General features: G+C 42.8%; 1 protein-coding gene across 1 annotated transcript in view; it reads right to left on the reverse strand.

Annotated features, from left to right (window-relative positions):
- The window catches only part of LAMA4 (laminin subunit alpha 4), a 131,123-nt gene that overhangs the window by 65,398 nt on the left and 42,111 nt on the right, over positions 1-23,614 (reverse strand). Inside the window, exons 4-8 of the mRNA XM_084827324.1 lie at positions 22,929-23,009; positions 20,535-20,749; positions 15,341-15,436; positions 11,871-12,022; positions 9,213-9,323 (exon numbers count right to left, since the gene is read on the reverse strand). Of these exons, the coding sequence (XP_084683450.1) occupies positions 9,213-9,323; positions 11,871-12,022; positions 15,341-15,436; positions 20,535-20,749; positions 22,929-23,009 (655 nt within the window). The remainder of the gene's footprint in view (positions 1-9,212; positions 9,324-11,870; positions 12,023-15,340; positions 15,437-20,534; positions 20,750-22,928; positions 23,010-23,614) is intronic.

The following is a 23,614-nucleotide window of genomic DNA, read 5'->3' on the forward strand; positions in this document are numbered from 1 at the left end:
GATATTCGACAATGTTGGAGAAAAAAAAATTATGTGTTTGGCATTTGCAATGAAGGCTACAGAAATCTCCACTTTTCAATAGCATTTGTTGCAAACTCTCACATCTCTGTTCTGACTTCCATATGCTGAAGTTCAAACTGATCCATGTCTATGACTGCAATCCTACACACACTGAGCTGGGAGGAAGTCCCATTGAATATAGTGGGATTTACATCTGAGTAAACCTGTGCAGGATTGTGCAGCACAAGATACTGTATATCATTAGCAGAACTCCGCCATGTTACAGACCACAAATTCATAAATGAAGATGTCATGAAACTGCATGCTACGTTACTCCACCCCCACTAGAAGCAGCCAATAATGTGGTGAAGGGAAAAGGAAGCACAATAATATGGCCAAGGCATTACGATGTGATGCAGAGAGAGCTGTTTCTAGCAGTGGTGCCTGCAGAGCAGGACTTTGGGGCAGAGGTCTAGAGCCCCACTCAGCAGAATAAGCAGGAAGGCCCCCAAATGCAGCAGGGCTGGCTTACCACATTTTGGAGTAGGTCAAGTAACACACATTGACATCTACAGAGTCCTCCCATGCTGTAAGGTATTCCGTCCAAAGTCTAAGATTACCTAATCTCACTACTTCCCTACCCTGGTGCCTTCCAGATATTTTGGTGTGCAACTCCCAGCATTCCTGACAATTGACCATGGTGGTTGGGGCTGATGGGAGTTGAAGTCCAAAACATCTGGGAGGCACCAGGTTGGGGAAAGCTGCATTAGTGGATTCTAGTAACGTGCTGTTCCACCTTTGGGGCCAAACATGACATTACGCACAATGTGCAACGTTAATTTGATGGCCTGTTTTGAAAATGCAAAGCACCTTCAGAAGGAGGCAATTTGGAAAAGGAGGGTTGGAGGGTTTAATTTTTTTTTACTGCTAAGCTGTCCCCCCCCCCCTTTCTAATCCAAGTCAGCTCCCTTCACTGCTTGTCCCTCTGTAGGCTCCCAAATGCATGTTTGTAAGGGGAAAAGAGGAAGCAGGGAGAAACAGGAGCAGGAAGTCAATTTAGACTGGGAAACAAGCCAGCAGGGAAGGGTTATGTGCTGCCCCTGCCTGCCCCTTCAAGCTGGTTTTAATTGTTTTATGAAGCCATTTGGATAAAGTTCCATGAACCTGCATGCAGCGTCTACTTTTGTTACCAAACATGTTTAACCTTTTGCAAATAGTTATTTTCGCTTGCTTGGCACCAGATGGCGCTTTCAACCAGATGACCAAAAAAATGAGCCTAAGAAGAACATATAGCAAATACATGCGCCCACCCTCTCCTGTCCTGTCCTATCACTCAAATCAATGTACAGTTTTGGTGGAGTAGAATAGAAAATCGTCTCCTCCTCTCCTCCTTCTCCCCCCTCCCCCCAGTGCTGTGCCTAGGTGCTTACGGAGCCTGGCATTTCCAGCTATAGCCTAATGAAAAGAGAAATATTTTAAAGATCCATTCTTCTGACAGAGGAGATTTTTATCCTCTTACTGGATGTGTTCCAAAGAGAAATGTACTAGAATAGCATAGATGGGGGTGGTGGGGCTGGGTGGGAATCAATATATATTACATCAAACTATGGCGCTATATGCTAAAGTATTTTTATACAGAGAAATGTTAAAGAAATGCTTCTCTTCCAATGTGAGAGTAGCAGTCGGTATAGTAATACTTGCTACTGGAAGCGAAACAAGGGCAAAACTAGGCAACATGTGTCTTGTTTTTGTTTAAATAGCAGGCATATTGGGGCGGGGTGGGATGAGGCACCAGAATCAGGGAAATGGATCATGGGAACTTTTAAAAAACACTTTCTCTCCCGTGCTGTGGTCCCAGTGAAAATTATCCCCACCTCAGCTGTTATTCCCCTGGGGAAAAAGCCCCAAGCTGTTATTTTTGAGCAGCTTTGGGTGGCAAATCTTAATTGACACCGCAGCATGGTGGGAAGGAAGGATTAAATCCCTCTTCCTCTGTGGTCCTGATCTGATTAGGCTCATCCCTATGCAAAAAAATCAAGGCCTGTGAAAAGCGATCATGCATTTCATGTATCATCTACTTTGGCCAGTAGAGGCTGGTGGCTCCGATGTCAGTGGGGTAGTGAATCCGCTCTGGGTTTCAAAGCACCTTGGAAAGCTCTTTTAGATTTCTGACTGGTTCTGACTGAATCCCAGAGCAGATGCACTGCCCCACTGACATTGGAGCCACCAGCCTCCACTGACTTTGACCCTAAGATTCCTAGTGTGTAAGAACACTTCTTCAAGAACAAGATACAGTGATTTTGTCAAACTATAGAGTTATAGATTATAGTTAGAGCAAGGAAGGAAGGCAAAAGAAAGATCCTTTTGGAAAAATGAGTTCCTTTTATCAGCTGCTGGAATGGCCACAGTAGAACAAATTTAATTCCAGGAAAGTACTTTACTATACTCTAAGATAAATAGGGCAGAGTAGTTCATCATAGAATCATAGAATAATAGGGTTGGACGGGGCCTACAAGGCCATTGAGTCCACCCCCCTGCTCAATGCAGGAATCCAAGTCAGAGCATCCTGGACAGATGGCTGTCCAGCCTCGTCTTGAATGCCTCCAGTGTGGGAGAACCCACCACCTCCCTAGGTAAGTGGTTCCATTGTCGTATTGCTCTAACAGTCAGGAAGGCTTTCCTGATGATCAGCCGGAATCTGGCTTCCTGTAACTTGAGCCCATTATTCCGTGTCCTGCACTCTGAGATGATCGAGAAGAGACACTGGCCTTCCTCTCTGTGACAACCTTTCAAGTACTTGAAGAGCGCTATCATATCTCCCCCCAGTCTTCTCTTCTCAAGGCTAAACATGCCCAGTTCTTTCAGTCTCTCTTCATAGGGCTTTGTTTCCAGTCCCCTGATCATCTTTGTTGCCCTCTGAACCCTCTCCAGTTTGTCTGCATCTTTCTTAAAATGTGGTGCCCAGAACTGGACACAGTACTCCAGATGAGGCCTAACCAGTGCTGAGTAGAGGGGGACTAGTACTTCCCGGGGTTTGGAAGCTATGCTTCTATTAAAGCAGCCCAAAAGAGCATTTGCCTTTTTTCAGCCCCATCACATTGTTGGCTCATCTTCAGCTTGTGATTGACAACAATTCCAAGATCCTTCTTGCTTGTAGTGTTGTTGAGCCAGGTATCCCCATCTTGTAACTGCATTTGGTTTCTTTTTCCTAGGTGCAGAACTTGGCATGTATCCCTATTAAATGTCATTCTGTTGTTTTCTGCCCAGCGCTCCAGTCTATCCAGATCACTTTGAATTTTGTTTCTGTCTTCCAAAGTATTAGCTATCCGCCCAATTTTGTGTCATCTGCAATTTTATCAGCATTCCCTGCACCTCCTCCTCCAAGTCATTAATAAAAATGTTGAAGAGCACTGGGCCCAGGACTGAGCCCCGCTCATTACCTCTCCCCAGTTTGAGAAGATCCCATTGATAAGCATTCTTTGAGTCTGATTCTGTAGCCCACTGTGGATCCACCGGATCGTTGTTTCATCTAGCCCACTTTGAGCTAGTTTGCTCATCAGGATATCATGGGGCACTTTGTCGAAAGCTTTGCTGAAGTCGAGGTATATGATGTCCACAGCATTCCCACAGTCCACAAGGGAGGTTACTTGATCAAAAAATGAGATCAGATTCTTCTGGCAGGATTTGTTCTTGACAAATCCATGTTGGCTTTGGGTAATCACTGCATTGTTTTCAAGGTGCTTACAGAGGGATTGCTCTATAATCTGCGCCAGAATTTTCCCAGGGATTGATGTCAGACTGACTGGTCTGTAGTTCCCAGTTTCCTCCTTGTTACCCTTTTTGAAGATAGGGACATTAGCCCTCCTCCAGTCATCTGGCACTTCACCCGTCCTCCATGATTTCTCAAAGAGAATAGACAGCGGTTCTGAGAGTTCTTCTGCCAGTTCTTTTATTACTCAAGGATGCAGTTCATCTGGCCCTGGAGATCTGAACTCATTCAAAGTAATGAGGTGTTCCTTGACCATATGCCTATCGATCTCAAGCTGCAATCCTGCCCCTTCAGCCTGTACTTCGCCTTTGCTGGGGGGGGGGGTCAAAGACCCTCTTTTGGGAGAAGACTGAGCCAAAGTAGGAACTGAGCACTTCTGTCTTTTCTTTGTCCTCTGTTATCATTTTGTCATCGTTATTTAATAGCTGAACCACCATTTCTTTCCTCTGTCTTTTACTATGCATGTAGCTGAAGAAAGCCTTTTCGTTGCTTTTAGCATCCCTCGCTAACCTCAGCTCGTTCTCAGCTTTAGCCTTCCTGACACCATCCCTGCAATTCTGTGCTACCTGCCTGTACTCTTCCTTTGTTGCTTGGCCTTCTTTGCACTTCCTATATGTGTCCTTTTTTGTTTTCAGGTCATCCCTAAGCTTTTTGTGAAGCCACATTGGCCTCTTCTGTTGTCTTCCACCTTTTCTTCTTGTTGGAATTGTTTGTAATTGTGCCTTGAGAATTTCCTTTTTTAAAACTCCCCCCCCACCCATCTTGGACTCCTTTTCTCATTAGAGTCGCTTGCCATGTGGCCTTACTGATAATTGTTCTGAGTTTATTAAAATCAGGTTTCCTAAAATCCAGGGTACGACTTTGACTACACTCGGCTTTTGCTTCCCTTAGAACCAAGAACTCGAGTATAACATGGTTGCTTTCCCCCAGAGTTCCTGTAACTGCTACTTTATCCACTAAGTCATCTCTGTTGTTTAGGATCAAGTCAAGGATAGCCGATCCTCTAGTTCCTTCATCTACTTTCTGTAGGAGGAAGTTATCTGACACACAAGTCAGGAATTTCCTGGAGGGGCCATGTTTTGCAGAATTTGTCTCTCAACAAATATTGGGGAAATTGAAGTCCCCCATTACTACTACATCATGCTTCCTTGAAACATTGGCTATTTGCTTTTCAAAAGTTTCATCCTCATCTTCTCCTTGATTGGGTGGGTGGCTGGTAGTAGACTCCGACCACCAGGTTCTTTTTATTCTTTGCTCCATTTATTTTGATCCAGATACTCTCGATGGGGCTACCAGGCTCCTCCTCCTGTATATCTGTGCAGGGATATTTATTTTTCACATACAGTTCAACCCCAACTCCTGACTGTGGTAGGTAACAGTAATGCTGTTAATTACAGAAGTTCCTTCACTTCTGTAATTAATAGCAGACATTCAGAATAAATATTGTAAGAGATTGGTACCTGTGCACATATAAAGGGGTGCCTGATTATAAAGAGTAATACTTTTTGAAAGTTCATTACAATTTTAATTTAGAAATTCCATTCTGGCTGCCTCTGGTAGAAGCATAAAAAATTCTCTTTCTTGCCCTTTCCCCCTTATCACAGAAGGGTCTTCAGAGGCTCATTTTATACTGATCCAAGCTCTCTCATTAAACTGGCATCGAACCAAAGAACTTATGATATGTTATTTTTTTTTTTAAAAATTCCCCTTTAACAAGTTTATTCAGATTGTCAACCATTCCTGTCATATGCAGCTAGACATTAACAGATTTGCAGCCCAGTCTTTTGCATGTGAACTTGGACATTATTAACTTTGCTCAATGGGACTTGCATATGAATTCAAATAGAAAATGGCTTCCTCTTCTCCCACCTCTTAAGAGATAGCTGAACTCCTTGAAGAAAGGGATGCCCACATAACTACTAAAATGTGAGCATACATACATTGCTCTTTAAGGTAGTTTAGCATTTAAATGAAGTTAAACCAAGTTAAATGGGTAACGGTTGCAGTGAAGGTTAACAGTTGCATTATACATGGATTAATTATATCAGCAGAATTGTAAAAGAGCCAGTGTGGTATAGTGGTTAGAGTGTTGGACTAGGACTCGGGAGATCTGGATTCTAGTCCCCACTGGCCATGAAGTTCACTGGGTGACTTTGGGCCAGACACCGACTCTCAGCCTAACCTACCTCACAGGGTCGATGTGAGGATAAAATGGACAGGAGGAGGACCATGTAAGTTGCCTTGGATTCCATGCATGAGGAAAAAAGGTGGGATATAAATGTAACAATAAGTAAATAAAATAAAAATAATAAAACAGGTTTTTTTGTAACAGATTTTATCTTGGGGCCCATTTGGACATTACCTTCATGGTATAGGAGTTGCTACAAGCATGATTCTTTCCTGTGCTGATTGGGTAAGGGCAAAAGCTCAGAAAACATGTAAGGGACTTTATGGTGCAGTTCCTTCCCAAGCAAATGTTGCACCTCCCAAATCTTGGGGCCATTCTGGTGCAGGAAGGAGCCACATCACAGATTCTTCCCATGGGGTCAAGGACTTCTAATGTGATCCAACATGTACCGTGCTACTCTGGCTTTCACCTCACAAGAGTTATGTCACTCAGAATTGACCTTTAGCAATCCACAAAGCATGGCTGATTAGATCATGCCAGCTGGAAAATTATGGTCCTTATTTAAGCCTCTGCTACTAACTGTGCAAGGTATTCATGATGATAATTGTGCCAATATATAGTCTGAATGCTAAAGAGAGACCCCAGGCAGTAGGTACCTGAGAAACCCTTTGTAAGTGGATATGCTTAGAGAAGACATTGAAGTATCTAATCAAGCTAATGGAAATGTTATGAAAGCTTCCATGTACAATAAGTACAGCTTGAAAGGTCTAAAAAGAATAGGCGAATTACTTTCATTTTGATTACTGTAATCAGCTCAAAGTAGAATTTGAAACATGCATGCCCTATTTATATTAGAAAACAGTAGCACCAACTGAATAACAGACAAGCAAAGAGGACTCGTAGGAAGAGGACTTATACAAGGTCAGACTATTTGTTCACGCTTTGCCTACCCTATAGTTTAGTCTGACTGGTCTTGCACTTCCAGGGTTCCTTTCCCTTTCCCTTCACCTGCTACCTGAACCTTTTAACTGATGATGTGAGGGATTGAACCTGGGACCTTATACATACAAAGCAGGGGGAGGCAATCTGGTGCCTGCCAGATGTTTTGGTCTACAATTCTCATAATCCCCGACCATGCTGGCTGGGGGGTTCTGGGGGTTGTGGTCCAAAACATCTGGAGGGCACCATGTTGCTTACCAATGATTTGTAAAGCTGCCACTGAGGTATGGTACCTCAGAAATGGGGTCCCATTTTAGGGGATATGTCTTATTGTAGATACAGACAGATGGGACAAAGCCATACCATTGTTCCAACCATTTTTTTTTTTCATGTGGACAACTCTCTTTCTCTCTCTCTGCCTCAAACTACATCAGCTTTCCCTAACTTGGACCCCTCCAGAGGTTTTGGACTACAACTTCCACCATCCCCAGCCAGCATACAGGAAAGATTTGTGTAATTTTGATCACTTGGAACTTTTATCACGTGCTTGCATTTTTGGTAACCATCAGAACAGAGTGTACCGGTGTGGGAACTTTTCAAGATTCTTTGGTGGCCAAGCAGAAAGGGAAATTTCCTACGTATTCCCAAAGCAATTGGAGACCCTTCATCCCCAAATATACAAGAAAAACAGAAAAGGTCAGAGATCTGCAGTGTGAGAAAATAAGCATATTCCATCTCTGCTATTGATGTTGCATGCATGTATGCTCCATACATCTCTGTACTTTGGTCTAGATTCCCTTGTAGAGAGACAAAACTCCATGATAATGACATCATCATTTCGGAATATTCTGATGGCCATTGCATACTAGGGATGAACAAACCCCCCAATGTCCGGGGGGGGGGGGGATTCTGCCGCAGGGCAATTTGGGCTGTTTGGAGATTCCTCTGGAGCCCTGCTGTGTCCGCCTGAGTTTCTCCAGCATCCCTATTGCATAGCCAGGTTAATCTGACTCAGGTTAATAGAGCATAATGGCGTAAAACTAACTTTTCATGCTTAACTGGCTAGTGGCTAGAGTTCCCACATGGCTGGTTTTAAATTATTTCGGGCTACCTGACAATTTAAAAACTTAGCCTCAAATTCGAACATGAGTACAGCTACATGTCTTCAGGCATTAAAAGTAGCACTGTACTTCCTTTTCCTGCAGGAGAAATAATAGCCTAGCCATACCCATGGATGGAGCTATCGATCTGGGACTTTACACTTTGAGGGTTTCCTTTCCTCCAACAACAAGGCAACACCACCCAATTTGGCTTCTGTTGACTTTTTTTTTTAACCTAGTGCACCACCCCAAACTAATCTCAAGCTTTGCTAATATAAAAACTGCTATGTTTCTCTATTTTCATTCTCTACCTACTAAGGAGGCTGTGTGTTTCACTTATGGTTGGAGATGAATCCAAGTAATCACTGGATCTTATATTTTCAAAAATGGGGGAATCCACCTGAAACCTGAATGGCACCTAGTAGCCCTAATCCATTTACAGCTGCACCTCATCCTCTTCTGACCGTACAGACTTCATGACTTCAACATCTTGTTAGCCTTTTTCCCCCTCCCTGCTCCCAACCTGCTTTTTGTAACAGCTTGCCTGATAAAGAGACCTGGAGATCTCAAAAGCTTGCCCACAATTTTGTGCATATTTGGTTAGTCCTAATAAAGCCATTGCCTGACAATGGATTTTGGATTTTTTTCCTTATGGACTAGCTTCGTTTACTTTGCTTTTTCTGCTAAAATGTGTCACTCAGGTCTATACTAGTAGCATTAATCCATCTTACTCCCCAAAGTTAACAGTTACTTCCATAGAATTATCAGGCTTTATTATACCATGTTATTGACATATAAGACCCTAAACAACTTGGGGCCAGGCTACCTGAGGAAGCACCTTCTCCCATATAAGATCAAGGCCCTTTCACTAAGATCTACAGATCAAGACCCGCTGGTTGTTGCATTGCTTGTGCAGGTACATCTGATGGCAACCAGGGAGAGGGTCTTTTCTGTTGTGGCACCCCACCTTTTGAACTCTCTCCCCTGCAATGTGATAGGCACCACCCTTGATGGGATTTCGGAGCCTGTTAAAAGCCCATATGTTTATCTAGGCAGTTGCAGAATTTTAATACTTAGTCAAGAATATATACATATTTCTGTTTTTAACTTTGTATTCTATTTTAATTGCTATTTTAATGAATTTTGTACACTGCCCTGTGATTTTGCAATGAAGGGCAGTATAGAAATCAATCAAACAATCAATCAATCAATCAATCCATCCCAGGCCTCTTCTTCAAAGGAAAAGAAAAGGGGAAATGAAAAATGGCAACCAAACCTTTTCATCAAGTGCATTGATTTCTTTGAGAAGCTCAGTCACTTCATTCGCAGCATTATCAATCTGGCTCTTCATCTGTTCAGAATGATTATCCTTCTCTGACAATTTTGCCTATACGTATAAAGATTAAAAAACAAAATAAAAAACATAGGTGTGTGTGTGTGGGGTGTTTTTAAACAAAGCATCTTCATTCAGTACACTTGCAAACGGATAGCCTTAAAAATGCAAATTTTTAATTACCATCATTCAAGGAATACAGTAATATGAAATATGGTAAGTAGTATATAAATTGATTTAATACTACTACTACTACTACTACTACTACTAAATGTACTTAGTGAATGTCATAGAATAAAAAGGCTGGAAAGGACCTCATGAAATAGTCAGTTAACCTGCTGCAGTGACGTAGGAGTTAATAGACCGATGCTTATTTAGTGCTTAAGAAGATTGCACAAATTCCAAGGCAACTTGTCCTTTTGTCTACGGGAGGCTTCACATTCCTGTTCTGGATTTATTTTTTCTTTCCATACTGCACATACCAGTCTGCATAACATCCCACTGAAAAGTGACCATGGGGTCTACTGCTTTTTGTAGACGCATGGCGCATAGAATCTGTGGAAGAGTTTTGCCATAACTGAATATGTCATTCCCTTTTGTACATGCACCTCTCTGTTTGGTGGGGAGCAGTTAGAAAATAAGCCCCAAATATATGCATGGATCAGACCTAACTTATCACCATTATTTATAGGATTTAAAGAAATTGATTAAACTGTATCTCGCTTCCGGTACCCTAAATCCACCACCTCTTGTCCTGCTCTCAGAGGTGATGGAGGACAACTGTCTTCCTGCTGTGATGGGCATGGCTCTGGGTAATACCATGTGACCACAGAGAATCCAAGTGATAATAGGAAAACCTTTCTGTCTTTACTAAGGGGTTCATCACACAAGGCTGTTTATTGCCTTCCGTTTCTGCATTCTAAGTGAGATAAAGCTCTTCAGACAGACTGTTCTCCACAGCCTCGGGGCAGAGAGTGAACTGTGAATCAGTGGGTCTCCCAAGGGATTCAAGTCTCTCTCTCTCTCGCTCTCTCTCTCTCTCTCTCTCTCTCGCTCTCTGTGTATGTGTGAAGCAGCACATGAGGTGGTGGTGGCTTCATTGCTGTCAGCTGTTTACATGGGAAGTCACCATCTTCTTCCTCCCTCAGCCAGCTTCTCGCTTGCTGTGAGCTTCTCCTAGCCTGGCCAAGAAAACTCTCTTCCCAGCCCAGGTCAACAGGCAGATATGCTGGAGGAGGAGGGGAGCAGGGAGAGCAATTGTGATTTTCCTGCTCTTTTCAATGGCTTCTTCTTCCCAGGCTGTGGTTATAGCAGAACTGTACATTCACACAGAGCCATTAAAGCAGATTTACATTTAAAGAGTGGATTATCTCAGGGTGTTTTTTAAAGTAGGATAAAGATAAAATACAGCTGGATGTGCCCTGGAGGTAGACAGCATCATGTAAATGACCAGAAAATGTCCATGACTGACCAATCATGAGTGCACTATAAATGCCTCATGTAAAGACAGCCTAAGGCTCATGCATACACATGGCCTGGCTGCCAAACTAGCGAGAATAGAGTCTTAGGATGAGAAGGACAGCTTGAACAGTCAACCCCCATATGCACCAACCATCTTGCTTATAATGAACTTTTAAAACATTTGAAGGAGGCCGTGGGCAGCCTATGGCAATAGAGCTGCATACAGACTCCAGCCTAATTTGAAAAGCTCTCTGGGTGTGGTCAGTTCAGACCTACCTGACAAGAGCGATCTGTCTCTTCCCTGGTAGCCTGCTGGGTGGGAAGGAAGAAGGAGAAAGAGAAGGGAGGGTGGCAGAAAGAGAAAGAAAAGGAGAGGGCAGGAGAAAGAGGGTGGCCCATCCTCTTTTGGCTCCGGCCCTGTCCACTACTGACATGAGGCCCCCGACAGATTACCCACGAGGCAATGCATCCCTTGACAGAACAAAGGTTGCCCACCCTTCCCTACCCCATTTTTATCCTCATCATAACAACCTGGCCAAATAGATTAGGCTAAGAGAGGGTGACTGACCCAAGATCACCCAGTGAGCATCATGGCTGAATGGGGATTAAGAAATCTAGATCTGCCTAGCCTAGTCTAGCACTTGTCTTGAGTTTACATCATTTAATTCCTAAAGCACTTCATGACCGCCAGGCAGCTGAAAAGCAGTGTTTTTGAGGTACTGTGAGCTGGCATGGAAGTCCTGTCTGTAATAGATCCGGGATGGCTCATTCACACATGAAAGGCACCACTTCATGTTGCAGTCACTGAGTGGTAAACATGTCTGTGTGAACTGGACATTGCAATCTGTGCTTACAATCTGTTCCTATTTGATATCTCAATGTTGCCAGGGCAAATAGTACCTTGGGGATGGGGCAATTTAAAAGGGGAAAATGCCATCAAATAGAAGGCTGAGCTTCCTTCTCCCAGTGCCACAGTATTAATCTGGCTTCCCCCTCTCTACTGTGGCTGCTTTTAACTGCATCTCCTACATCACATCTACTTCACTCTGCATGAAAGCTTTCCTCTTTTTGTTTTTGTTTTGAGCAACATATTCAGGCTGAAGGAAAAGGAGAAACATGGCCAAATGCGTTAACTGGTACCTTGAGAACAAAAGTAGTGGAGTTGAGGTCATGCAAGTGTCTGTGAGCAGCAACCCCAGTGGAAATGCTCAGCAGAGTCGCTTTGCTTTCATCAATGGACTGAACTGCCAAAACCAGATCATCAGTCAAATCCCAGATGCATTTGTCACAGCCTGGCAGTAAAAGAAAGAATGGACAGTTGAATGGGGATTACATTCCTGTTGGAATCTTGCAAAACTCAGCCCTTTCTTCTTTTTTAAAAAGGATGTTTCCTACTAGTTTTCTCAGTTGTGAAGATACATTTGAAATTGTTAGCAAAACAGTGACAAAAGGATGAAAAAGAAGCTAGGGTTGGAACAAGAAGCCCAAACAATAGCATCACGGATGCAATGAATATGAACTTGAGCACGCTCCGGGAGAGAGCGCAGGACAGGAAGGCCTGGCGTGCTATGGTCCATGGGGTCACGAAGAGTTGGACACGACTGAACGACTGAACAACAACAAGGCTAGACAGTACCCATGGTAATCCACAGTGTTCCAAGAGTGGATACTTACTGTGTTAATTACATCCAAATAGATATACATATTAAAAAATTTAGCACATTATAAGAAATGGCATCTATACAGGGCATTAAGAGAAAAATGGGTTGACCCATGAGTGAAGCAAGTGGTCTACAAATGTGAAGCAAGTGGTGAATGTGAAGCAAATGTGAAGCAAGTGGTCTACAAAAGAAAAGCTATTCTGGCTGTTAAGCAGTGATTTCACAGATACAATTGGTTTTATTGTTTATGTTTTATTATGCAGACCAGTATGCATTGTTTTGATGTTTTATTTTTGTGAATAGTGTAGTTGGTGAATACCATGAATAGAGAAAAATCTGGAGCCCCCCTAGTTAATGATGTATTCAGAGCTTAATTTCTAAAAAGAGAAGTGCTGTCTCAGAGCTGCCCAGAAGTCAGAGTCCCTGATTTAGAGGTCTGCTTCTTTATACCTAAATATGTTGGGCTGGCCATCATTAGCAAAGGAACTACACACATTCAGATGCAATCTCTGTTTCATTACTGCACATATCCTATAAGCCTAAGCCCTGGCAATGGCAAAAAATGGTTCAGGGCTAAGCAGCATTAAGTTCTGGTTCAAATTAAACTTAAATTAACTTACTGATTTGGCCCTCAGTGCTGATTATATTGTCTACCCTGGCTCTAACCTAAATAATAGTATTTTGCTCTGATATTACTTTGGCATCAAGGGTCTCAAAAATGTAACCTCGTTTATGTGACCAAACCGAAGATACCAAATATGACGAGAGAGTAGAGTGGGATTGTGGAAGCCACTCCTGACCCTAATTTCTGTGTTCAGGGCTCCGACTGCTGCTGCGAACCTGTGCCTCCCTCCAAGCGCTTGGTATCTCCAGTTCGAAAGGATGTGCGGCATCCTTAAGGACAACGCCAAAGTTTTATGCCAGGGGGTTGCAACATCTGGGTGGCGGGGCTCCAATTCTTCAACTGCCGAAATTGCCACTGCCGCTGGAATTGCCACTGGATTTGCTGTGGCAGTGGTGGCAAAAAAAGCAGTGATTTTGCAAGGAAACAACATGCGTGGGCTTCCGGGAGTGCAACCGTGCTTGTTTCCTTGAAAAATCGCTGCTTTTTTTGCTGCCACCACAGCAAATTTGGCGCCAATAGTGGGGGCACCGCAGCACTTATTACTGCACTTTTACTGTGGGGGGAGGCACTTGTGGGCTTTTCTCCCTCAGGTTCCAAAATAATTTGGCTGGCCTTTGTTACTATGTACTGTGCCATTTGGTGGTCCACCTCAGGCAGAAAAATGTCTGGGTCAGCCCTGCGTACAAAGGGTCCAGATAATGTATAGACTGGGGCTCAGGCTTCCAAATTATGAATCACTCTTGAATCCACCTACCCCACTAATTTATTTACTGCTTTATTCTGAACAATATTGTCACTGGAAGGAATGGCATCACCAAATTGCTGAAATTGTGTTCATCTTTAAGTTAGGGGAAGACAGTGTTGTGTTATGTATGCCAGGGGGTGCTGTGGCTCCAAGTCAATGCTTATTGGAAGGGCTGTGCAGGAACCCCCCGTTCCACCTCAGAGGCCACTTTGGGGCTTCTAAGGCAGGCCTGATTTGCTGATTCAGGGCTCCTCCCAACCCGCTTCGGTTCCAGAGCCGAAGCAAGATTCAGATGGCTGAATCCCCCCCCCCAATGTGCTGCTTGAGCCCCCAGCTCCTTACCTGGGCCCTAGGGACAAGGAGCTCAGGGCTGGGTGGAAGCACAGCTGGGCTTCTGGATTGCTCTGAAGCACACCAAAGCGCTTTGGAGCAACCCGACTCACTTTGTGCTGCTTTGTGCCTCCTCTGCTTTGCCTTGAAAGCAGCCCGAAGTCCCCTGCTTTGGCTTGGAGTTTGGGCTTCAGGCTGAAGTGGCGCACAGCCCTACTTATTGGATCACTTGTGCTCCTGTAGTTTACTTGCTGTAATGGCTCATAGGTGGAGTTTACTCCAGACATGCTATGCAGCTAAGGTGTCCACTTATGCATCACCCCCCCCCCCCAAAGGACAAAAGAGGACACTGGTTTGCATGAAGTTTGCATATTATTTACATGTATAAATGCAAATTTAGAAATCTTTATTATAATTTAAATAGAAATACAATTTCACAACGGGGAAGACCATGACTAGGTGACTTGTGTGCCTGCCTGTTGAGTCTGCTGTCCAGGTGCTAAGTGTTGATGGACGCCTGCAAATAGAGGACTGTCCTCTGTAAAAGAGCACACATGGCCACCCAATAATGCAGCACTAAAGGACAGTTGTGTTTGAAAGTCTTGCTTGATCCTTGCCTGCTGTCCCAACGAAACAGGCTGCATCTGGCCAGACTGGAATTTTCTCACTAGGAAAGCTCCCTGCCTTTACTTCAGAATGACCAGCCCCAAAATGAACTGTCCCATGATTGCAGGGTGGGACTCTGTGGGCAAGGGAGCAATCTTCAAAGCCTAGGGTAGGTCTTACCTTGACTACTCCAGGCCTAAGTAGTTGGCTACCCTGGCTCTATGTCATTCACCCCGCCAAACATTGCTTCTGGTATGTTTTAATGACTACCTGTTTGGGTCCAAACACACAGTACTTTAATTCTGGATCTAGCAACTGCACATCTTCTTTTCTTTTTTACTCTAGGTGCAGGGAGCTTGATCCAGATCTTTGAAGTCCCCCCACTAGGGTCCCAATCCTGATCAGATCCCCTGTGCCTACTCTAGAGTAAAAATGAAAAAGACATGGCTACTAGACACTGATTTAAAGTAATGTTTATTTTGGCCCATTTACACCTGTTGTTCAGTATTGGTAGGGCTAGCTATTACTCATAGGATTTCTTTTTGAGGGGGTGGGGGAGGAAAGTAAACACAGATAAAGATATTATGGTGGTGGGTGGGGAGACCTGAGTGCAGCAAATATATCACATAATTGCTATTCTTACTGATAACAGGACAATCTGTGCCTGGAGGAAGCATTGGAGGTTCTGCTAGGCATTGCCCTGTTCGGCGGTCACAAGGTCCTCCCCTGCAGTTGCATGCTAGGAGACAGAACAAGAGAGAGAAAGTTTTATAGCAATAGTTTAAAACTAGAAGCTTGCAAAACAAATAATTGACCAGTTATTTTCAACCAGTATATAAGATTCAGCCTCCTTCAACTTCTCTTATTAGGTCCTTGTCTTAGTTCCTCCTCAACTCTGCCCCTTTCCTCAAATTTCCTTCATTTTCACTTCTCCTATGTTTATGTCTCCATTTCTCAGTCTTTTACCTATTCTGCACTCTTCCTCCAGCCATCTTGTCTCTGAGATCTTGGCTCTCCTATCTCCTGGTAGCACTTTCCAGTCATCAGTCTGCCCCACAAATCTCCTGCCCCTGTGTTATATGAGACTTAACTGACTGGCCTTGCCAAACCCTCTTAGAAACTGGAGCATAAACAATCCAACATCTTTGTACCCTTAAGCACTCAGAATGTTTATGAATATTCCATGACATCACAGCAGCTCAGCCAATCAGTTTTAGTGGCTTTACTGCTATAAGTTCATATATGGTATAAATGAGATGACCTTGTTATTTCATTATACTTGGTTAAAGCTTTACGTTTGATTCATTTCTAAACATGGTCAGGGCCCTTTTATTCTAACTCTGATAATCTTTTGAGAGCAAATGCTTAGAATGGAGGGGACACAAACAGATGTAGTTACACAACATATCAGAAGCTGTGGTGGGACGAAAGTGTGATACTTCTGATATACTAGTGATTTACCCTGAGCGTTTGTGCATAGCCCTGTTGTCTAAGGCGTACTAGGAGCAGTGGAAGTCACAAAAACAGGATAGAGGCCTTCATATTTGTAGCAAGTTGAATTATATCAGTATGCCATCGGAAGTGAAGTAACTTCTTGCATCTTACCCTAAAGAGGCAAAGAATGTAACATCATGTGGACCCTCTCAAGGGGTGGGATAACTCCAGTAAGGGAATTGGGGAGTGGAGGAACAGACTTTTTGCCTCCCTCCAGCCACCTGAGGTAGATACTCTAAAAATGGTAATTTTTGCTAGTTAAGCAGAAGCAGAATATGAACTTGAGCACACTCCGGGAGAGAGCGGAGGACAGGAAGGCCTGGCGTGCTATGGTCCATGGGGTCATGAAGAGTTGGACACGACTTAACGACTGAACAGCAACAACAACAAGCAGAAGCCAGTGAGCTCAGGGAGAGTGCTGTAACTAAACTTTCATCCAATCATAGTCATCTTCATGTATTGTATCATGATACAAGAGCTCTTACTTATACAACAAATTCAGCATGAATGCCATTATTTCCAAATCAGCTCATGGTACCTTAATAAAGTTTTATCATGATAAATCCAGATCAATACATTTAATAGTCTTCACTTGCTTGATCGAAGATGAATTTGAAGGAAACTGGAGGGCCAAGAAATACCCTTGCAGATCCCTTTTTGTATACCTAGAATATAGTATTCTGCTTGCCAAGATATCTCATTAGGTATATATGCTACAAGTACAAACCCTATTTTCATATGTTGCACACCCAATTCCAAATTATCTCATCACATGAAGAGATCTGACCCAATTTGAGACATTTGTGAACTGCCTAGAGAACTTCAGCTATTTGGGTTTGGGAGAGAATATGTGCAATTAATCAGGAAATAATAAGAAAATGATTGTAACGATCAACAAATCTAACTGAGCAGTAATTGGCTTTTTAAAATCATAAGTTAATTAGCTTAATTTATTAGAGAATCAACTCAGAAAGCTAGTAGTGAACTAACCTTGGGCTAATTTTGTGACACATGTAAGTATTTAAAGGTAAAGCTGATTCCTGGCTATTTATTATTGCTGTGCTCTCAAATTTACCAGTGAGCGTTATTTTTGCATAAGCTTTATTTGCATAACTGTGTTAGTTGAATCTCATTAGTTCACACACAATCAGAGATTGTGTTTGCTATAGAAGAGCAACAGCATAGGCAGAGCAATCCTATGGTCACTTCACAGTATCTTGGGTGGCATAGGATGCTTTGGATCTCTCCCTCTGTGCCCTTAGACAGAGCTACAAGTGCAGAGGAGAAGCATGGATCTTCCCCCTTCCCACTGCCACGACCTCGGAAGAGGGTAGGGAGGGTAGAACAGGGGCATGCTGGTGGATGTGGAGGGGAGGGAGGAGGAGAGGCCATGATCCACAGGATCCTAAAGGCCTCTCCATTCCCTCCCCTGTCTCCAGGAAGGTAAGCAAGCTGGACGGGCTCAGAGGGCTAAAAATAGTTTTAGGGGAGGAACGGAGGCGAAAATGCCTCTGTCATTGCTCCTGCCTCCTGCTGGCAAGGCTTAGGACAGAGAGAAGGCTCTTGGAGCCCTCTGTCTACAGATCAGCAATGCCATGGGACTGGGCTCTTAGTAGTTCAAGTCTGAGTGCTCAGAATGCTTTATGTGAGAAATAAACCCATCAAACTGCTGCAGAGAAAGTGGATGGAGGGAGATCTTAAATGGAACGGGGTCCGTCCCCCCTTTTAGAATCAAACATATTACTGTTAACATGGGTGATGTAAAAATAATAGTCCTTTTAAATCTCTCACTGGTTGAATGGTTGAATAGTTATTTATTACTTTAGATGTTAAAAACCGTAATATAACCTACCACTGAAATTCAGTGTGCTTCCAAAGCTTGTATTTTTCAGAATACATTAAAACCTTCTGGCTATTTTGTCTTATGGCTTCTAAAATTAACTTAGTTCCCAAACTGAATTTGTTTTAAAGATCTGTAAAGTATACACTACATGGTTAATGCGACATGGAAAAGCAGGCAGAAGCCTTTTATGGTTGACAATATGAGCATATTAGCCTACATTAGTTGTAGTGGCACAAAAAATGCCTTATGCCAGTGCAACTAAAGTGGGAGCAGCAAATGTGGTGAAAAGGTTCTGTCTGTATCTACTTCCAAAGCAGTCTTAGCTCTGTCTCCAGTTATTAGCCACAATACCTAAATGAAAACTCTGAGACCAGAGGTAATATGCCCATGAATATCAGATGAGGGGAGAAAGAGGGAAATACTGTTTTCTTTGTGCTCTGCTTGTAAATTTCCCAGAGTCATTTGGCTGGGCATTATTAGGGCCAAACTAGATGTCATGTTCTTCACATCTTTATCCCCAGCATGCCTTGTATGTGTATGCGTGTCTTTATACAAATAACTGGCCTGGGGGTGGAGGTGGGCAACCACATTGGGATTGTGGCATGGGGAGAGGGAGAGCCCCCTTTAACCCTCCTACCCATGCCTGCTATTCAGAATGGGAGCCGCCTTGGGAGGGCTTCTGCTCTGAAAGGCGGCCAAGAAATAGTATAAATAAATAAATAAATAAATAAATAATAAAATAAAATAAAATAATGGGAGCATTCCTCCCATTTTGAATAGCAAGTGCAAGAAGGCCTGATTCCAATCAGGACTGTGGCAGGGGCAAAGGCTTTATTTATTTATTGGCACACAAGGCAGCTTACAATTAAAAAAAAAATAGATTAAAATGATAAGATATGTTATAATACAATAAAAAACAACAATTACAGAATAAAAACAGCATCCAACTCACTTAAAGGCTAAAGAGAACTTCTTAAATAAAGTCTTTGCCTGCCTGCGGAAGGACAGCAGAGAGGGAGCGAACTTAGATTGCCTTGGGAGGGAGTTCCTCTGCCCAGGAGTGGCCACCAAAAAAGTCCTCTCTTGGGTTGCCACCAAATGCACCTCTGATGGCAGAGGTCTAGAAAGAAGGGCCTCTCCAGAAGCTCTTAAGGACTAGGCAGGCTCATATGGGAGAAGGCAGTCTTTCAGGTAGCCTAGTCCCAAGCCTTATAGGGCTTTATAGGTCATAACCAGCACTCTTGAGTTTTTCCTGGAAACAAAACAGTAGCCACTGAAGCTGCTTTAACAAGGGAGTCACATGTCAACAGTCTGGCTGTAATATTCTGGACCAGCTGAAGTTTCTGAACAGATTTTGAAGGCAGCCCGATGCAGTGCATGCTACAGTAGTCCAAACAGGATGTAACTAAGGCATGTGTGACCATGGCCAGATCAGACGTCTGTAGGAACAGGTGCAGTTGGTGTGCTAGCCTCAGCTGGGCAAATGCACTCCTGGCCACCATCAAGACTTGGGCATCCAGGTTCAAGGCTGACTCCAAGAGTACACCCAGTGAACCTAAGTCTTTAGGGGAATGTAACCCCATCCAGTGCAGGTTGAATCCCTATTTCCTGATCTTAAAGAGAGCGGGTTCTGATCTGGCCTGGGGGTCTCCTGCGCCTGCCTCTTGTTTAAAACAACAGCAGCAGAAGCTAGGGCTAAAGACCTGAAGAACATCACATCTAGTTTGGCCTTTAGAAACAGAATGTTGGATTAGATGGACCATTGGGGCTCATCCAACAGGGTTCTCCTCATGTTTAAAACCCTTATTCCCGCCTTCCTCAACCTGGTGTCTTCCAGATGTTTTGGACTACAACTCCCTGCATTCCTGACGGTTGGCCAAGTTGGCTGGGGCTGAGTCAAAGTGCAAAACTTCTGGAGGACACCAGGCTGGGGAAGGCTGCTTTGTTCAACAGAAAGCAGGTGCCCAATTATACTGACCATTTGTTTCCCAGCTTGTTCAAACAATCCTCAAGGTGGGGCCATGGCCAGTCCTGGCTATGCCCTTTGTAATGCCACTTCTAGATCATGGTGTGAGGCAATCTGGTGCAGTGGCTTGCATGTCTTTTAGTTATATGCTGCTGTTTGCACCAGCATAAGGATCTCAGCTACCCTCATATGCCGGACTCTGAAGTCTGATCTCAGATGTTCCAGTCGATTCATACTGGATTAAGTTGCAATCTATACTGTTTGATTCATACTGGATTAAATTGCAAAACTCAAAGGAAACTACTGATCTTCCAAGGGTAGAACTTCCCAATTGCATGAATATCCACAGCTGTATATTTATATCTCAATCTAAACTCCCATATGTGGCATCCAAAGCATACTCATGGTATTTTCCACTCAGCCACAAACGTATGAGTCATCTTCCTTGCTATAAACCCAGAAGACTGGTAACAGTGTATAACAGAACTATGGTCCAAAAACCATTGAAAGAGCCTAATATTAACACAGTAATACCTGTACACGTTTTTGTTATTCTGGCATCCCCATAATAACCAGGAGCGCATAATTCACAATTGAACCCTGTTGTGTTGCGCAAGCAGTTGCGGCACTGGCCTGTCACTTCATCACAATCTTCAAAGATCAGGTTAGGATCGGAGTTGCCACTGCAGTCACATTTTTTACAGGAGCTGCCAATTACCAGGGGGTTTCCATAGTAACCGGGGGCACACCTGGAATAAAAATTCAAACCCAGCAATGATGAACGGCAATGTCTTTCTGACCTTTTAGCCTGGTAATGTTCTCCATGGCCAAGTCAACAAAAACAAGGTAGGAACTTTGAACACTGCAGATGGCTGGAACCCTGATCTACCTCCAAGATTCTCTACCCAGTTTCAGTCTTAGGGGTGAAAGTGATGTATATCTTTTATTATTATTTGTTACATTTATACACCTTAAACTCATTATCACTTTATTTCATTAATTTTTGGTATTAGCTTTTCTAGCTGTGAATGTGTTTGTAATACATTGCAGAAGAAAATGAATTGCAAAATCACAGCAAAAGCTCACAATGTAATTCTAATTTTCACTTTCCATTTAATTGATACATTCTTTCATTTTCTGAGAAAGGTGTTGAAGATATCGGATTTCATTCCATGAAGCTTAAGTAATTTCATACACTAGTTTCTTTCCATGGAACAGTGCCAGTGGGAGCTATCTGATCTTTAAATGGGGAATTGAAAGAGATGCAGTTAATTCGTATAGATGCTTAGCAATTACACCAGTTTGAAAAGGGACACATTTCAACACTGTACAGAGCAATCCTATACCTGTCTACTGAGAAATAGGTCCCATTGAGTTCAATGGAACGTGTTCCTCCATGAGTGCATATAGGATTGCAGCCTTACTTTATTACACTTCAGCAACATTTATAAGAAGTATTAGTTTTGGAATTATCAGCTACCAACAATTTACCCCAGCTACACTGTCCTGGTCCAATTTCTTGTAGTTAGTCTTTCAAAAGGAACAGTATCAACACCAAAGAGGCCAGTTGACATTGTTACCTAGTATGCAGACTCTAAATGCAGTGGACCATAAATTCTAAATGCAGATCTTCAGCTCACATATTGACTCCAATATGAGTAGGTACTGTATTTGTTCTGGAGCATGTGTGCATATATCTATCTGCATGTGCACATGCTGTCCCAGTATGATCTATCCAGTGGGGTACATAGATCATGTATAAATCACTGGTGTGTAAACTGTGACATTCTAAAGGTGGCATGTGGAGTGGACAAAATCTGAATCACTGACTTCAAAGCTTGCATTTTCTTTATCCTGTTACCAATCCTCTTTTCTAATTTGGTCAAATTTATATTCGCCAAAATCCTTTACCCAAAGTTGAAAAGCACTCCCCCCAACCCTCGCTACAGCAGACTCAGTTTAGCAAGGCAAAAACTGAAACTGTTTAGAGTGGAAAACAAGCATGTGCCATTTTCACTTTTCTCAGTCATAACCCTTTCACCATTTAGTTATAATTATCACATCATCTCAAAATGCATGATGGCTTTTCTCAGTGGCTGGCAGCACATAAGGCGAGAGGGTAATGAAGATTTGAATCTGCTCTTCCCTTTCCCTATAGAAAATACTTTTTCCACTTGGTGCGCTCCCCAAATAGTGACTTCTCAGTGCTAAATAAAAATTAAAAAGTAATTTATTTTAGTGTTTTGAGAAGTTTCATTAACACCAACAAAAATATGCTAAAAAGGATATTTAAGGATGTTATAAGACTAGTGATATGGAGGCCTGAAAAAAAATGTGTGTGTGGGTGGATGCACGGGGAACAGAAATTTAGAAATTAAATTCCCCATTTTTTTCTAGGGATTTTTGGGAAATTTGCAGGGAAAAACGTCCCCCTGACCCTGAATATTTCTTGTTTCCCCCCAGGTTTTTCTAAGCCTTCACATCTCTCTGTATAAGACAGAATGAAATTGGGTTCAACTTGGCTATTCTTGGGAACATCCCGGAGAGTTCAGTCATGACTCCCATCCTGAGAAACAATACTCTGGCCCAGTTGACAAAGGGCCAGCAAGACCAGTTGGAACAGCAACACCAGAGGCAGATGGAATGAAGCTTGGTCCCAGTTTCAAACCTGGAACTTGATCGGTCAGCAAGGGGCCATTTGGGCCAGGGACCTCCGAACTGGGACCAAGTTGGACTGTCCCTTACTGCAGTCTACTGGATAAGATAAACCATATATGGCTGAACACAAAGGAAATCTTTTATGTGAAGATTTCCTTCTTCACATAAAAGGAGGGGGGAACAAAAACAGCGGTATTTGTTAAAAATGGTCAAGATAAATGACACAAAGGTTCATAATTCTTAAAATTTCGCATCTGAAAATGTTCATACCTTTCACAGTTTGGCCCTGCGTATTTTTCTTTGCACATACAGCGCACCACTCCATTTTTTCTGTAACAGGAGACTGCAAAGCTAAAAATGCATTAAAAAGAGACAGTAGTTAATAATCATGATTATCGCACATATACCCTGTGCGATAATAACCATAAGCTAGGGTTCCGGACTGTGCTCGTAAATGCTGACCAATTGATCCCACTACACGAATGGTTTGTTTAGTGTGACGTGTGAACCAGAAACTGCTTGTAGATTAACAGAACTCTGGTTTATTGTGAAATGCAAAGCGGTGCAATGTTTGTTCTCAGATTGAAAGATGAATATACAAACATATTCAGTGCTGTATCATGCTCTCAAGTTTGGTTCCTCCCAATGGGTGAAATGGAAATCATAAAGGGGTGGGGAGGCAATGATCTCTTTGATGTCTTTCTAGCCAGTTTTTATATCTGCCTTGATGCCTCCAAGATTCAGACAGATTAAGGAAATACTGCACCTTACACTACACAGTGGCGTATTAGTTCTAAATGCCATTATAGAACTTTCATATTTGGCTGGAAAGAACCCGTTATATTAGTAATGCTTAAAATGCTATAAGCATCATAACAACATGATGATTTCTTTTTGCTGCAAAGTTCAGATAGCACTCGCATACTTCTCTGCTGATATAAGAATGTACTATAAGC

This window comes from Heloderma suspectum, chromosome 1, assembly GCF_057233095.1.
Source record: "Heloderma suspectum isolate Gila_16-S chromosome 1, 16-S_ref, whole genome shotgun sequence".
Classification (NCBI taxonomy): Eukaryota; Metazoa; Chordata; class Lepidosauria; order Squamata; family Helodermatidae; genus Heloderma; species Heloderma suspectum.